Source organism: Lithobates pipiens, unplaced genomic scaffold (genome assembly GCF_037356315.1).
Source record: "Lithobates pipiens isolate NorthernLeopardFrog02 unplaced genomic scaffold, aLitPip1_a1.2 Scaffold_18, whole genome shotgun sequence".
Lineage (NCBI taxonomy): Eukaryota > Metazoa > Chordata > Amphibia > Anura > Ranidae > Lithobates > Lithobates pipiens.
The window spans coordinates 353,241,967-353,260,463 of NW_027507758.1; the positions used below are offsets into that span (position 1 = coordinate 353,241,967).

General features: G+C 42.6%; 1 protein-coding gene across 1 annotated transcript in view; it reads left to right on the plus strand.

Annotated features, from left to right (window-relative positions):
• LOC143988160 (putative cation-transporting ATPase 13A5) overlaps nucleotides 1–18,497 on the plus strand; it is a 240,005-nt gene that overhangs the window by 190,770 nt on the left and 30,738 nt on the right. The window contains exon 26 of the mRNA XM_077487487.1: nucleotides 18,284–18,364. Within this exon, the coding sequence (XP_077343613.1) occupies nucleotides 18,284–18,364 (81 nt within the window). The remainder of the gene's footprint in view (nucleotides 1–18,283; nucleotides 18,365–18,497) is intronic.

Consider the following 18,497-nt stretch of genomic DNA (forward strand, 5'->3'; position numbering starts at 1 on the left):
AAATCTTTGGTAATAGGTCCATTTTAAAAGTAATGATATTTATAGAAAATATCATATGTTATAGTTTAGTAAATTAAGCACTATGTAAGTTTTTAAATAAATTTGGTGTGGCCTTAAAATGTTGTGTAATAAAATGTGTCTTAATATGCTTGAGGCCATGTTCACGCTGCTCCGACACGAAAGTCGTGCGACTTCCGATCTGACTTTGCCCTGAGACTTCGGTCCTACATCGATCCGACTTCCATGTGACTTAAAAGTGAACATGATCCTATTTTGATCCAACTTTGGGACTCTGGGGCTGCAGGCCTGTTCATAGATAGTGCCTTTGTGTCTAAGCACTCAATGCCACTCCACTTGTCATTGAGACTATTGATGGGAGACCTCTACATCCTGCTCATGTGACTCATGAGACTGCTTCATTGATCATAGCCGTAGGGGCTCTTCACCATGAGATAATCCAATTTAAAGTTATTTCTTCACCCCATTACCCAGTGGTTATTGGTTATTCTTGGTTACAGAGGCACAACACCCGTTTTTATTGGCTTTGGGCTGAGGTTCTTTCCTGGTTGCCACAATGCAGTATTATTATACTGAATTTATATAAGGCCAACAGTTTGTGCAGTGCTTTACAATGTAAGGAGACACTACACCAACAGTACAATTCAAAACAAGAGGGATAGAGAAGCCCTGCTTACAATCTAAGAGGGAGGGGCTGGTGAAACAAAAGGTAGGGACTGTGAGGGACAAACTGATGAACTGATGAGGGGAGTAGAAGATTTGGTTAGCTGGAGGAAGAATAGGCTACCCTGAAGAGATGAGTTTTCAAGGATCGCCTAAAAGTGGAGAGAGTAGGAGATAGCCAGACAGATTGGAGTAGTGAGTTCCAGAGGATGGGAGAGGCTCTGGAGACGTCTTGGAGATGAGCATGGGAGGAGGAAACAAGGGAGCTAGAGAGCAGAAGGAGGAGCGGAGAGGACGTTGTGGGTGATATTTGGAGATAAGATTGGTGATGTAGCTCGGAGCAGAATTTTGAATGGATTTGTATGTTATTTTTAGTGTTTTGAATTTTATTCGTTGGGAAATGGGAAGTCAGTGGAGGGATTGGCAGAGAGGAGTGGTGGACACTGAATGGTTGGTAAGGTGAATGAGTCTGGCAGCGGCATTCATGATAGACTTAAGAGGGGATAGCTTGCGGAGAGGTAGGCCAATGAGGAGGGAGATACAATAGTGAAGGCGAGAGAATAGAAGGAGCAAATAAGTTGCTTAGTGGTCTTGACGGTTAGAAAGGGGCATATTTTGGAGATGTTTCGGAGGTGAACTCTGGATGATTTGGACAGTGATTGGATTTGGGGCTGAAAGGACAGGTCAGAGTCTAGGATTACACCTAGTACCTTGGCATGAGGGGAGGGACAGATGGCTGTATTATTGATCTTGATGGAGAAGTAAGGGGGAGGGGCATGGGCTGAGATTGAGTTTGAGGAAGTGGTGTGACATCCATGTTGATAGGTCAGTTAGTAAGTAAGTAATGAGAAAGGAGACTGAGGGAGTGAGGTGAGGAGTAAAGAAATAGATTTGTGTGTCATCGACATAGAGATGGCACTGGAAGCCATGGGAGTTTATTAACAGACCTTGAGGTACCCCCACAGAAATGGGAAGTGGAGAGGAGGTCACACAGAAGGAGCGCTGTGATAGGTAGGAGGAGAGAGCAGAGTCTTTAAAGTCAAGAGAGTGGAGTTTTTTGAGGAGGAGGAGGGGATGATCAACAGTATCAAAGGCTGCAGAGAGGTCGAGTGGTCGAGTAGTATTAGTATGGAGTAATGGCCTTTGGCTTTAGCAGTTAGCAGTTAGTAGGTCTTTAGTGAGTTTCAGTAGGGCAGTTCCAGTGGAGTGTAGCAAGCAGAAGCCAGACTGTAAGGGGTCAAGAAGGTTGTTGTCAGTGAGGTAGGAGCTAAGATGGTTTTAGACTAAGTGTTTTAAAAGTTTTGATGCAAACGGGAGCAAGGAAATATGTCTTAAGTTGTTCAGGCTGGTGGGATTAGGGCATGTTTTATAGGGGAGGGGAAGGTACCAGTAGACAGGGGGAGATTGAAGATGTGAGTGAGCATAAGATAGAAGAAGAGGGTGACTGTAGTAGATGTGAGGGAACAGGATTCAGGGGACAGGTGGTAAGGTGGGCTTCTGATAAAACTTTAGAGACCTCTTCCGTAGTAGCAAGGTCAAAAGAGGAGAGTGTTGAGAGCATGCAGTGGAGATGTCCCCACAAATTGCATCAATCTTGTTTTTGAGGTGATTGGCAATCTCGTGAGCAGTGAGCAAATTACTAGGTGGAGATGGCGGTGGAGAAAGTAGAGAGTTAAAATTAGAGAAGAGACAACGAGGACTGGAGGACAGAGTATTAACCACTTCAGCCTCGGACCAATAAACACCTTAAGGACCAGGGGTCTTTTTACAATTTCGCACTGCGCTGCTTTAACTGGTAATTGCGCAGTCATGCAATATTGTACCCAAACGAAATTTGCGTCCTTTTCTTCCCACAAATAGAGCTTTCTTTTGATGGTATTTGATTGCCTCTGCGATTTTTATTTTTTGCGATATAAATGGAAAAAGAGCGAAAATTTTTAAAAAAAATGATATTTTCTTCTTTTTGTTATAAGAAAAATCGAATAAACTAAATTTTAGTCATACATTGAGGGCAAAATTTATTCAGCCACATGTCTTTAGTAAAAAAAATGTCAATAAGCGTATATTTTTTGGTTTGCGCAAAAGTTATAGCGTCTACAAACTAGAGTGCATTTTCTGGAATTTACACAGCTTTTAATTTATGACTGCCTATCTCATTTCTTGAGGTGCTAAAATGGCAGGGCAGTACAAACCCCCCCCAAATGACCCCATTTTGGAAAGTAGACACCCCAAGGAAACTGCTGATGGGTATGTTGAGCCCATTGAATATTTATTTTTTTTGTCCTAAGGGATTGAATAATGACTAAAAAAAAAAAAAATGTACAAAAAGTTGTCACTAAATGATATATTGCTCACACATGCCATGGTTATATGTGGAATTGCACCCCAAAATATATTCCGCTACTTCTCCCGAGTACGGGGATACCACATGTGTGGGACTTTTTGGGAGTCTAGTCGTGCACGGCATCCCGAAAACCAATCACCACCTTCAGGATTTCTAAGGGTGCAAATTTTTGATTTCACCCCTCACTACCTATCACAGTTTCGAAGGCCATAAAAAGCCAAAATAGCACAAAACCCCCCAAAATGACCCCATTTTGGAAAGTAGACACCCCAAGCTATTTACTGAGAGGCATGTTGAGTCCATGGAATATTTTATATTTTGCCACAAGTTGCGGGAATATTACAAACTTTTTTTTTTTTTTTGCACAAAGTTGTCACTAAATGATATATTGCTCACACATGCTATGGGCATATGTGAAATGACACCCCAAAATACATTCTGCTGCTTCTCCTGAGTACAGGGATACCACATGTGTGGGACTTTTTGGGAGCCTAGCCGCGTATGGGACCCCGAAATCCAAGCACCGCCTTCAGGATTTCTAAGGGCATAATTTTTTTATTTTACTCCTCACTACCTATCACTACCTATCACAGTTTTGACGGCCATAAAATGCCAAGATGGCACAAAACCCCCCCAAATGACCCCGTTTTGGAAAGTAGACACCCCAAACTATTGGCCGAGGGCCATCTTGAGACTATTGAATATTTTTTTTTTTTGTCCCAAGGGATTGAATAATGACAAAAAAAAATAAAAATTTTTTTACACATGCCATGGTTATATGTGGAATTGCACCCCAAAATATATTCCGCTACTTCTCCCGAGTACGGGGATACCACATGTGTGGGACTTTTTGGGAGTCTAGTCGCGTACGGCACCCCGAAAACCAATCACCACCTTCAGGATTTCTAAGGGTGCAAATTTTTGATTTCACCCCTCACTACCTATCACAGTTTCGAAGGCCATAAAATGCCAAAATAGCACAAAACCCCCCCAAATTACCCCATTTTGGAAAGTAGACACCCCAAGCTATTTACTGAGAGTCATGTTGTCTGAACAAAAAAAAGAGATTGATCGGTGGGTATGCCCACCATTAGATACCTCCCTTCATCCACCCACTTCTAATGATGGACATACATGCACCATTTATATATGCCGAAGCATGGGGGCATCCTCCCGCAAAAAAGTTATGCCGCGTACATACGTTCAAACTTTTCCATGGGCAAGCCCCCTGTCGGAATTTTGACCGTATGTACGCGGCATTAGGAGCAAAATCGCTCCTCCACCCCTTATGCCCCCATGCTTCGGCATATATGCTCTTTTTTAACTGTGGTGGTGAAATCACCTCCTACAGCACTGGAGTCACGGCTTTATGTATCGTGGGAGCAAACGCTGTTGCTGTCAAGATAAATAAATCCACGCTGCAGCTGAATGGCGTACCTGCTAAGCAAATTATGGTTAACGTTAAAACAAAGTAACATCACAGGAAAACCTGACCATACCATACCTGCAAAGCAATTGCCAAAAAAAACAGTAAAAAATAAAACATTTTTTAACACAACCTGTGCCTAAAATATATATATGCCGAAGCATGGGGGCATCCTCCCGAAAAAAAGTTATGCTGCGTACATACGTTCAAACTTTTCCACGGGCAAGCCCTCCGTCGGAATTTTGACCGCATGTACGCGGCATTAGGAGCAAAATCGCTCCTCCACCCCTTATGCCCCCATGCTTCGGCATATATGCTCTTTTTTAACTGTGGTGGTGAAATCACCTCCTACAGCACTGGAGTCGCGGCTTTATGTATCGTGGGAGCAAACGCTGTTGCTGTCAAGATAAATAAATCCACGCTGCAGCTGAATGGCGTACCTGAAAACATGAAAAATGGTTAACAATAACACAGTAAACAGTAAAGTATAAAAAATTAGAGAGAAGAGAGAGAGAGAGAGAGAGAGAGAACAATAAAACGACAACTATTTTTGGTTTTTATATTTTATATTTTTTTTGGTTTTTTTATTTTACTTTTTTTTTTATACACTTTTTTTTGAACTGTAAACTGTAACTGTAACGGTTCGGGTCTCTCAAAATGCGATGGAATCTTGGGAGACCCTGTGTAAGTGTGCCTAGCCTGTGAAATGCTGTACCCTACGCTAATACTTCACTAGTTCATGGTAGCGTTCAAAACACTCACCCTGACAAAGACCAGGATTGCCAGGACAGCGTGGACAATAAGAACGGGTGTCACGCCTATATCCGCGCTTGCTACAGACACGACATCTTTTTTGGGGGGCTCGTTGGGTAGGGGTACTCGGGAGGACATAAGAACAATGCCTCTCATGCAGCCGGCTTACTGCATTTGGTTGGGAATGGTGAGGTACAGGACCCTCTGGATACAGAAGCTCTGTGACAACCTCTCTTTGGAAGAAAAGAAAGGTTAATGTCCCGCCTGAAGTTTTGTATAGCACAAAAGCATTCAGCAAAGCCAATTGAAATAAGTAAGCAGACACTTTTTTGTACCAGCGTCTGGTCTTACGGGAAGTTAGATACGGCGCCAACATCTGGTCATTGAGGTCCACCCCTCCCATATTTTTGTTATATTCGTAGACACAGAGGGGTTTCTCCACAATACCAGTCGCCGTAGAAATTTGGACCGTCGTGTCTGCATGAAGGGAGGTAAGAATGAAAACATTCTTATTATGCCTCCACTTCATAGCGAGCAAATTATTACACCGATAGCAGGCTCTCTCCCCCAGCCTAAGACGGGAATCTACAAGCCGCTGGGGAAAGCCCCGGCGATTAGGTCGCACGGTGCCACATGCTCCAATCTGATGATCAAATAAATGACTAAACAGTGGCACGCTGGTGTAATAGTTGTCCACGTACAAGTGGTACCCCTTTCCGAATAAGGGTGACACCAATTTCCACACTATCTTGCCAGCGCTTCCTATGTAATCAGGGCAGTTCTCCGGCTCTACGTAACTATCTTTACCCTCATAAACCATAAAGCTCCATGCATAGCCTGTGGCCCTGTCACAGCACTTATAGAGCTTGACCCCGTATCTGGTACGCTTGTTGGGAATGTACTGTTTGAATGACAAGCGACCAGTAAACTTAACCAGGGACTCATCAACGCAGACAACTTTTTGGGGAGTAAACAAGTCTGCAAAACGTTGGTTGAAGTGGTTTATGAGGGGCCGAATTTTGTAGAGCCGATCGTATTCAGGGTCTCCACGTGGACGACAAAGTTCATTGTCACTGAAGTGCAAGAACCGCAAGATCTGCTCGTATCGTTTCCTGGACATGGAGTTAGAGAACACGGGCATGTGGTCAGCCGGATGCGTGGACCAATAAGCCCGCATCCGCATGAATTTATGTGTGCCCATGTTGAGGGAAAGGCCCAGAAACGTCTTAAATTCGGAAACCGTAACTGGTTTCCAATCTCTGGCAAGAGACGGCAACTGGGGATTAGCGGCGATGCGTTGACCAGCATATAAATTGGTTTGGTCCACAATAGATCTATAGAGATCTTCCGTGAGATACAGAGAATAAAAATCGAGTGGCGTAAAATCATCTGTATCCACCTGAATACCGGGTTGGGCAGTGAATGGGGGAAGTACGGGTTCTGCAGAAGTGGTGGGCACCCAATTAGGATAGGCGAATTCTGCAGGAAGGGCACTATGGGTACGACGGGCCTGTCTTTGTCTTCTTCTTGGTGGCAGCGGGACACTACTTGTGCTTGCCACCTCGCCAGCTTGAACTGCACTTATGGGACTCACCACGTCACCACGTGATACTGCAGTGCTGGATGTACGTCCAGGGTGTACTAGGCCGCTGGTGCTTGCCAGTTCACCAAAAGGATGAGCGGCGCTAGTACTGGCTCTATACTCCATACGAGGGACTTGCGGTTCCTGCACCTCAACAACATCAGAAAATCGGGGTCGGGTACGCCTGACGTTAGCAGGGACCTCTTCTTCGTCGTCAGAGCTATCTGACATGGAGGCGCTGTCCTCTACAGGTTCGTATTCTGAGCCTGAATCTGACAGATCGGTGTCTTCCTCTTCACTATCTGTCATGCTCAGAAACGTGTAGGCCTCTTCACTAGTGTACCTTCGCTTTGCCATTTTGGGCTCTAAATTTAGGGGTACAGTAGTGAGACTCACAGGTAAAAAAGCACCTAGCCTGTCAGCGACTGTATAAAACGCTACAAAAAAAACTGTTAGCGATCGCAGGGATCAGGCCTGACTCTGCGAACGCTGCAGTTATGTGTGTTGTGTTTTGTAAGTGACAGTGATCGATCTATACTGCACTTGGGTGGGCTGGGCTGGGCTGGGCTGGGCTGGGCAGAGGGGCAAAACGCAGGTGCTAGCAGGTATCTGGATTGATCCTGCTAACAATGCGTTTTTTAGAACCCTAAATTGCTGGGCACGCTAGTATAGATCTGATCAGATCAGATATTGATCTGTTCGGATACTATACCACTAAGGGAGGTGTATGCTTTGCGCGTGGGTGTTAGCGGTACTGGCACTAACCTAGCACTGCCTGGGGCGACGCAGACCCTTTCTGACCCTAAAACCAAATTTATATCACCCGCCGGGTGATCAGGGGGTTAAACCTTTATTAGGTAATAAATGGCGGGTGCCCTGATGCTATAAAAAGCGAACTACCTAACCAGCGTCACCCGTAACACTTATACGGTGATCACTGGTGAAAGGGTTAACTAAGGGCAATCAGGGGTTAAAACCTTTATTGGGTATTTATATGGGGGTACCTGAAGCTTTATAAAAACCTGACGGGGAACCTAAATAACTAAATAACTAACTGGCTAACCAGTGTCACCAGTGACACTTATGCAGCGATCGCTGGTGAAAGGGTTAACTCTAGGGGCAATCAACCTTTATTAGGTTATATATCGGGGTACCTAACGCTATAAAAACCTGGCGTTGAACCTAAAAAAAAACTAGCTTCCTAGCGGGACCAGTGACACTATTGCAGCGATCAGAAAAACGATCGCTTAGTGACACTGGTAAAAGAGGGTGAAAGGGTTAACTGGGAGGGCAATCAAGGGGTTAAACCTTTATTAGGGGGGGTAGGGGGCTACCCTGGACCTAAAGGGGCCTAACACTAGCTGCCCTGACACTTTTTACAGTCACAACTGACACTAAATGTAGTGATCAATAAATAAATGAACACTGCATTAGTGACACTGTGACTGGGGGGGGGGGGGGGCGGGGGGGGTGATCGGGGGGTGACTGGGGTGAAATGTGTGCCTGTGTGTACCTATGTGTCAGTGGACTGTTGGTGCACTTACTTGGGCGTCTTCACTCCTCGCTGTCCGGTTCAAAAAGACCGCCACGAGGAGTGTGACATCACTTCCTCCTCCTGTGTTTACATTTTCACAGGGGAGGAAGTTCGTCACTGGCCAGGAGCGATCGAGAGGGGATGGCCAGAAACCAACGGCCATCCCCTCATCGCGGATCGCTCCGGCACCGAAAGGGACCGCCGTATCTAGCGGGAGGGGGTCCGATCGGACCCCCCACCCGCTAGAAGGCAGGCACGTACATCTACGTGATTGTGCCTGCCTGTGCCATTGTGTTGACGTACATTGCCAATACGGCGGTCCTGAAGTGGTTAATGAGGGTGACAAAGTAGGTTTGTTTGGCAGCATGGAGGGAGGAAATATATTTTAAGAAGGCAGATTTATATTGGGTGAATGCATGCTGGGAGTTGGTTTTATGCCACGCTCGCTCCAGTGCTTGGCTATGTCTCTTAACGTTTCTGGTGTTGTCGGTCTGCCAAGGTTCTAATAGTCAGGGCCTGACATTTTGTGTGGTGATTGTCCAGCGAGGATAAAAGTGAACTGTTGTAGATAGAGGTGGCCAGATCAGGGCAAGACTGTGCAAGACAGGGCAAGAGGTGGCCAGATCAGGGTGAGATTTTGTCATGAAGGTGGTCAGTTGCAGAATAGAAAAGAGAAGGAATAAAGTGGCAAAGGTTTCTGCTGGTAATTGTTTTCTGCTTGTTGGGACAGGTGGTTGGAAAACTGCGTTTAATACTAGGACAGGACATAACGAATACTTTTTCAGGAATTCATTAACAATATCTGCCAAGATATGTTGCAGAAATGTGTGGTGGTTTTTATATTCTGATTGGAAAAGTGTGAGTTCCATAGTGAACAGGTTACATTTCTGGATTATGTAATTTCTACTGCTGGTTTTTCGATGGACCCAGAGAAACTATCTCCAGTTCCACAATGACCATGACCCGTAGGGCTACATCCACTCCAAAGTTTTCTTGGCTTTGCCAATTATAATTTATTATCAGAAGTTTATTCGTAATTTTTCTTCTCTGGTCAAACCCTTGACTAATATGACTAGAGAGGACAGTAGCTCACAGAATTGGTCTCCGCATTCCATTAAAGCCTTTGAGTCTCTCAAGGCTGCCTTTGTTTCAGCTCCTGTGTTGGCACATCCTGATCCCATGCTACCCATCATTCTTGAGGTTGATGCTTCTGAGACTGGAGTTGGTGCCCTTCTGTCTCAACATCCTACATCTGAGAGCGCTATGCATTCTTGTGGCTACTTTTCCAAGAAATTGTCTCCTGCGGAATGCAATTACGAGATTGGGGACAGAGAGCTGTTAGCAATCATTTTAGCTCTTAAAGATGGAGGCATCGTCTTAAAGGTACCACTGTGCCAGTTCTCATTTTAACTGACCACAAGAATCTCACATTCTTGTCTGAGGCAAACCGTTTGTCTCCCAGAAGGGAGCGATGAGCTCTTTTTCTGTCAAGCTTCAATTACATAGTCTCATCTTACCTGGTACAAAGAATGTAAGGGCTGATGCATTGTCACAAGATTTTTCCTCCACTTCCAAGATGGAGTCTGTTCCTGTTCCTGTGATACCACTCGATCGTATTCTGGCCACTGTTCGTACCAGTCTCACTTTACCCTTGAGTGACAGAATTCCGATCCACTCTCCGCCCTAAAAACATTTGGACCGCTGCTTTGTCCCTGAGAGTCTCTGCACTGCTTTGCTCCAGACTTACCATTCTCCCAAAACAGCTGGCCACACATAAGTGTCAACTTATTTGGGGCATTTCCCAACAATTCTGGTGGCCTAGGCTCCGTGTGGAAGTAGCTGCCTTCATAGCCGCTTGTTCCGTGTGTTCTCAGTGTAAGACACCACGACACCACTACACCTTCCAGTGGGTTTCCTACAACCTTAGACCCACCTGTCTACAGGCATACCCCACTTTTAAGTACACAATGGGGTTTATTTACTAAAGCTGGAAAGTGCAAAATCATGCTCACTTCTGCATAGAAACCAATGAGCTTCCAGGTTTTATTACCAAAGCTTAATTGAACAAGTTGGGGTTAGAAACTCATTGGTTTCTATGCAGAAGTGAGCCTGATTTTGCACTTTCCAGCTTTAGTATATAGTTACATAGTTAGTCAGGTTGAAAGTCCTTCTAGTTCAACCAAAAAAAATAAAATAAAATACAATCCCATATACACAAACCTATACCCACAGTTGATCCAGAGGAAGTTGAAAAACGATGGGTGTGGAATTTAATCGCTGCATCGATGCATCGCGATTCGGGGGGTCCCTGATGCGAAATCGATGCATGCGACCCGAAAAATCGATGTTGGGTGACATCATCCCAACATGCCCCGCCCCTCCCGGAAGAGTGATCCGAGCGTTTTTATCAAAATCCTTTTTTTTATACATACAATGACCATCCGTTAAGTGGTCACCTCTGCGTGTGTTTTTTTTTTTATATATGCAGCTTTATACCTTGATTTATAGCCTGTGTATATAACTGTATACACCGCTCATGGGACTGCTCTGTCCGGCCAGCCCCTCTCCTCTCACGTCTCTCCTGACGTCAGCCCCGCCTGCCTCTCTTCTAATCTGATAGCGACAGTCGGTGGGCGGGGCTGAGAACTCCTACTGACCTGAGGAGAGATGTGTGCCTAAAAGACGAGCGAGGCGGGCCAGAACGAGGAGAGCAGAGCAGTTACACACACTAAGAAATGAGGTATGAAAAGCTGCATATATTTTAGAATGCACATACAGCGGTGGTGGGCACTTAATAGATTATAATTGCATTTATATCACCACACAGGTATTTTTTAGCAGAAGTATGTAGAGTACAACTAGGTTTGTACTCTACATACACTGTCTCCTACATGTGCTCTGTGATGACATTTACCCGGCCATTCCCCCCCCCCCCCCTTGTTTGCACATTCCACTGTGTTAACTCCTAGTGTGCTGGAAGGTACAAACGATAGGGGAGGGGGGGAGTAAATGTCATCACAGAGACAGTACAGGGAACTTCAGAGGGCTGTTTCTCAGTTGTGGATTTGGATTCTAATCCCTCCTGACCTCCCAGCAGCCGGGTGTGTGTGAATTCCTGTACCCTGTAGTGCACTAGATTAGTGCACTCAGTAAATCGGAGTTCCACCCGTTTTTTAGTTTATTAAAAGTCAGCAGCTACAAAGTGTAGCTGCTGACTTTTAATAATCGCATTCACCTCTCCCACGGTCCATCGATGTGGCCGCACAGAGCATCGCTCCTCTCCCCCTCCTCTCCTCAGCGCCATCATCTACTGTGGGCAGTGACGAGCACTCGTGACAGCTTACGGCCGGGCGCGCACTGCGCTCTGCCATTGGCCAAACAGGGGTCCCAGAAGATCGCTGGCAGAGAGGGGCCGCCTACTATTTTTGTTGTTTATTAAAAGTCAGCAGCTACAAAAAAAGTGTATCTTCTGACTTTTAAAAAAGACACTCACCTGTCCCACAATCCATCGATGTGGCCACCCGAACCCTCCATTCTCTCCCCTGCCTGTCCACGACGTTGGCAATACTACTGTGGGCATCCAGGTGTGCATGTCTCACTGCGCTGTCCTGCACAGCCGGGCAATCTTCTGGGACCTGTGATGTGTCCCAGAAGATTGCAGAGAGGAATGGCCGCCTAGGTGGCCCAAGTGGAAGTGGGAGCATGTCGGTAATCGTGATGCATCGTGATGCATCGCGGAATCAAATCGAATCGAATCCTTGACCAGATAATCGTAATCGAATCATGAGACCAGTGAAGATGCGCACCCCTATGAAAAACCCCAGCAAATCATGATCCAATTTGCTATAGCAGGGGAAAAAAATCCTTCCTGATCCCCCGAGAGGCAATCGGATTTTCCCTGAATCAACTTTACCTATAAATGTCAGTACCCAGTTATGTTATGTACATTTAGGAAAGAATCCAGGCCTTTTTTAAAGCAATCTACTGAGCTTGCCAATACCACCTCTGGAGGGAGACTATTCCACATTTTCACAGCTCCTACTGTGAATTATCCTTTACATATTTGGAGATTAAATCTTGTTTCCTCTAGACGTAAAGAGTGCCCCTTGTCCCCTTGTCCTCCACAATGACCTTAAAGTGAATAACTCAACACCAAGTTCACTATATGGACCGCTTATGTATTTGTACATGTTGATCATATCCCCCCTTAATCTCTTAAATTCAGTTCCTCTAATCTTTCCGCATAGCTGAGATCCTCCATGCCTCTTATCAGTTTAGTTGCCCTTCTCTTAATGGATCTTGGATGGTCTATGGATTTTATTGTGGAGTTACCCAACTCCCAGGGCAACACAGTTATTCTTATGGTGGTTGACCGTTTCTCGAAAATGCCACATTGTATTCCACTTAGGACGTTGCCCACATCCAAAAATTATGGCATCCATTTTTGCTCTGGAGATCTTTTAATTACATGGGCTACCCAAGGTTATCATCTTGAATAGGGATAGCCAGTTTGTCTCCAGATTTTGGCGAGCCTTTTCTGCACAGTTGGGAATACAGGTTTCCTTCTCCTCTGCGTATGACCCACAGTACAATGGGACCACAGAATGAGCCAACCAAGCCTTGGAGCAGTTTCTATATTTCAGACCACCATAACTGGTCAGACCTCTTACCTTGGACAGAGTTTGCTCACAATAGTGCCGTCAATACTGCTTCCTGGTTGTCTTGTTTTTGTCGAATTATGGTTTCCAACCATCCATGTTGATTGGCTCATTTGCTCCTCAAAGGATTTCTGCGTTAGAGGATCATCTCCTTGGTTCTTGTTCCTCTTGGGTACAGGATCAATAGTCCTTGCAACGTGCCAGTGATATGGCCACATGGTGATGTAACCCAGAGACCCTGCCCAATGGGGACATCACAGACCTATCATGCCTGGGCCTGTGTTGTTGCAAGGGGGCAGGTCTCCGGGTTATGTTACTGCATGGCCACGCCCCATAGATATATAAGAGCTGTCAGACACGGGAGCTGCCAGAATGGCGAGAGCATTTGTCAGAGGAGGAGCTTTTCTTTTTTTTTATTGGGTCGGTGGTGGCAGTGTCAGCGGTGGTAGAGGAGGACATTGTGATTGATGTTGGATCTACATCGGGGGGACGTTATTCATTTTTAATAAAGGACTTGCCAAAAACTGCCTCATGTTTGGTTACACTACTTTTTTTTTGGGTGAATGGTAGGGGTACTATGTACCCTATACTCATTCACATGGGGAGTGGGATCTAGAATCCCCCCTTAACGCCCCCTTTCTTGTCCTGCGAGGCTGCATGCTCATAAAAGGGTCTAGTATGGATTTTTTTAAACTTTGGCGTGGGATTTCCCTTTAAAATCCATACCATATTTTCAATACATTTTGCATTGCTAACATTGCCTCTGAGCACAAGTCAGATCAGTTACACCCCTTTCACACCAGGGCGTTTTGCAGGCACTATAGCGTTAGAAATAGCGCCTGCAATCCGCCCTAAAGAAGCTGCACCATTGTGTGTAGTGTGAAAGCCCCGAGGGCTTTCACACTACAGCGGTGCGCTGGCAGGACGTCAGAAAAAAGTCCTGCCAGCAGCTTCTTTGGAGCGGTGAAGGAGCGGTGTGTTTACCGCTCCTCCACCGCTGCTCCCCATTGAAATCAATGGGGCAGCAATGCATTACCGCTGGCAAAACGGCGATATTGCGGCATATTCCCGGCGATTGTGGACCAGTGTGAACCGGGCCTAACAATTACGATTATAAATCACATTACTATATATACCCTGGCACATATATTAAAGTGTTACTAAACCCGGAACCTGCATTAACTATATCTGGTCTACCACATTACACAGAACATGGAAATGCAATTATTTTAGTAAATGTAAACTGATAAATACCTTTTCTCATTGGCAGTATATAGCAGCCTTGTGACTTCTATCATCACACTTGTTTAATAATAAAAAGGTAAACAGAGTAAACGTAATTAAAACATAGCCAGGAACTGGAACGGATAGTCAGACAAGCCAAAACGTCAGGGAGCCAGAGATGAACGTAGTAAAACAGCAAGCAGGATCTGGAGCCAGAAGGAATGTCAGCCAACCAAGTCTTTAACAGGAGAGCATCTCTAGAGATGTGACCAAGGCGAAGGTAGTACCGATGAGCAGGATTATCAACAGGTGAGTCACTGTGGAGAGATAGGAGCTGGCAATTGAGTGGTCAGTTTAGAGAAGGAAGGGCTGGGCCCAGCCCTGACAAGTTCCTAGTAAAGCTTGTAGGAGGAGTTTTCATTATACCCTGATCCTGTCTGTACATGTCTGTACAGTGCCGATTGGCCCTGTCCTGATCACATGCACCCTCCCAAGAAAAAAAAAACTTTCTAGCAATACACACCAAACTGAGCCATGTGCAGGCTGTCCCGTGGCACTGTAAATATCAGGTTATTTTTTGAAGACAGTGGAAGTAAAGGAGGATCTCAAAAGTGAGACATCTGGGGTCTGTTTAGACCCCTGATATTTCACCAAAGCCCCCCAACGGGGTCCTAAAAAATATGTAAAAAATAATACAACATAAAATTGTAAAAATAAATAAAATGGTAAAAAATAAACAACAAAAATGAAAACAACTGACACCTAGACATGTGCAGAATGAAAACGTTTGTTAAGTTTTGTTTTGTCTCAATTCGTTATTTACGTAAATTAGTTTAGTTAAATTAATTGAATCCGTTTAATTTGTTTTCGGAATGTGTTTCGTTTTCAAATTCGGATCGCTTCAAAAAGTTTTCAAATAAATTTAGAATAGTTTTCAAATTTGAAAAGTTTTCAAATTCGAATATTTTTTCAAATTCAAATCGTTTTCCAATTTTCAAATTTGAATATAATAGAATAGAAAATAAAGGAATAGAATAGAAAAATATATAATAGATAGAAAAGAATATAACAGAAAATAAAAGAATAGAATAAAATAAAACAGAACAAAATAGGATAGAAAATAAAAAGAGAATAGAATGGAATATAATAGAAAGGAATAGAATAAAAAAAATATTTAATTAAATATATTGTAACCATCATCTGAAATTCAAATAGAATAGAAAAGAATAGAATTAAAAAAAACAATAGAATAGAATAGAAATAATATAAAAACAAAATAACAATTCAAATAGAATCAATTTGAATAGGATAGAAAAGAATAGAGTAGAATAAAATAAAAAATAACACAATAGTACATGATAATAACCATTCCTAACCATTTTTCTATTCTAATCGATGCTTTTCTATTCTATACAAATTTGAATTGACTTTATTTGAATTTTGGGAAATGGTTATATTCTTTCTATTCTATTTTTTTTAATTGTATTCTTTTTCTATGTGTTTATTCTTTTCTATTATATTCTCTTCTATTATTTTATTTTGTATTAGATTCTATTCTATTCTTTTCTATTCAAATGTATTCTGTTTGAATTTTGGAAGATGGCTATATTCTTTCTATTCTATTTTATTCTGTTTTTTTTCTATACTATTCTGTTATTTTTCTATTCTATTCTAATCTATTTTTTTTTATTCTATTCAAATTTATTCTATTTGAATTTTGGGAAATAGATATATTTTTTCTATTCTATTCTAGATTGTTTTTTTCAATTATTTTCTATTCTATTATAGTCTATTCTATTTTTTCTATTCTATTATTTTCTCTGCTATTATTCTCTTATGTATTCAAATTCTAATTTATTCTATTTGAAATTCGAATTTCAGAAGATGGTTATATTCTTTCTATGTTATCCTATTCTTTTCTATTTGTTGCTATTATATTCTAGTCTATTCTGTTATTTTATTTTCTATTCTATTTTGTTCTGTTCTTATTTTATTTTCTGTTATATTATTTTCTATTCTATTATTTTTTTTTCTATTCTCCTTTATTTTCTATTCTAATTTATTCTCTTTGAAAATTCAAAAGCTATTCAAATTCGAAAATGATTCAAATTGGAAAGCGATTCAAATTTGAAAATGATTCAAATTCGAAAAATAAGCTAAAATTATTAAAAAATGACTCAAATGTGTCCGAATTTTTTTGTTATTTCGGATTTGATTAAATTTGGTACTATTGTAATTTTGAAATTCATACATCTGAATTTCTTAAAAAACTAAAATTTGTCCGAATTTAAATTCGTAACAAAACAAACTGCACATGTCTACTGACACCAGTGGCGGAACTACCAGGGTTTGCAAAAGTCGCATTTGCGACTGGGCCCTGGTGTTTCCTCACCGTGGGTTTGACCCCTAGATGGCAGTAAGGGGACCAGCTGAGGGACTGTAATAAAGCATCCCACGATGGGAGAAAAGGCCCCAGGATCAGTGGGAAAGGCAATTTCGGGGTCTTTCATAATTTCTTGCACAGGGGTCCTGAAGGTTCCAGTTAAGGCTCTGCTGTGACTGATTGGGTAGCAAAGACGAGCAGTTTCAGAGCTTCAATCTTAAGAAGAAGAACAAGTCTGTGAGAGTGAGAAGTTAAAATATTTCGCCTTGCTTCTATCACTGTAGAAAAAAATTAACATTTAGGCTCCTTTCACACTGGTATGGGAGGTGCGTTGGTAAAACACAAAAGAGGGTTTTTGACAAATCCTTTATTAAAAACCGTGTCTTCTCCCTCCGATGTTTCTTCTCCCTCTTCTCTATCCAGTGGTTTCTTCTCTATTCTTCTTCATTCAGGGATTTTTCTCCATCCGGTGCTTCTTTTCCCTCTTCTCTCTTCAGTGGTTTCTTCTCCCTCTACTGTCTTCTCCCTTCGGTACTTCTTCGCTCTCTGGTGATGTCTTCTTTATCTGCTGCTGCCCGCTAAAAATAAAAAAAAGGCCTTCACCCGATGCTGGCTGCCTCTATTGTATTGGCTCCCGCTATAGCAATGGAGCATGGCCATTCGGTGACATCACACGGAGACCCCACCTCTCATGTTTAGGTCATGTGGCCTGGTATGGTTCAGAAGGGGGAGGGTGCTCCATGACTTTTTTTTTTTCATTTGGTGTGGGGTTCCCCTTAAAATTCATATCAGACCCAAAGGCTGTTTTTTGACAAATACCACATGTAATACCGCCAGCTAAACCCTGGTGTTAATCGCTCTGGTCTGTTTGTGAACTGACGTAGGAGCTTTTTATGTGGTATTTACCATCATTTTTTTTACCACATAAAAGTTTTTAGTTTTTTTGTGAATTGGACTTACTTTACTACATACGATAATGTATGTAAATGAATAATATGATACCCATATCGCACACAGTAAAGCTTTTTGAATTGACCTACAAGTTCTTACTGTATATGTTTGGTTAACTCCATAAATGTCTTTTGTAAAAATGAAATATTAGAATCTACATATAAAAAATGTTATGTGTATTGTGCTGTATTTAAAGTGGTTGTAAATCTCAGAAATGAAATATGAATAAAGCATATACCTTTATAGTGTGTACTTGTCTCTAGGTGTCATTTATGTCTGCTGCCCCATTCCTCCGATATACATGCATGAGTCACTTCTGACAAGTTTTCCTGACACCAAGCAAAAAAAGGTTACAAAGGTGGGAGCTCCAACACAAAGCCTGTGATTGACAGCCTCAGCTCTGTTCCTTTGTATTGACAGCCTCAGCTCTGTTCCTGTGTGCTGTGTGAAGGGGTGTACATCCCTTCCCTCCAATCAGCTCTCAGAGCTCCCCTCACTGAGCTCTGTAGTGTGTAAAGTCATCTCTCTGACCCCTATTTTATGCTCAGACAAGCTGTAGAGAAAAGATGACTGCCGATAAACAGATACAACTCATGTAGGAGGATTTGTTTCATCTCTGTTTATCACCTGAGGCCAATCACTTAACTGGTAATATGTAAGGGTTTACAACCACTTTAAAATAATTGTTCCATATACACAGTACATGTTCAATTACCTTGGTAACATACTTTTTATATACTCTTTCAGCTTGTCTGTACACCATATTATTGGAGAACTGAAATATTAAGCATGGTTATCATGCTTTTTGTTGCATCCTATGGTGTGGAGGTAAGTTATTTTATATGACTTTTATGATTCTTGATTAACATTCATCAAAATAAAATTGAATTCAAGTAAAAAATATTTTGGGAAAACATTTCCAGATACATGTTAATGTTGTAATTATAATGCTTATAGCATG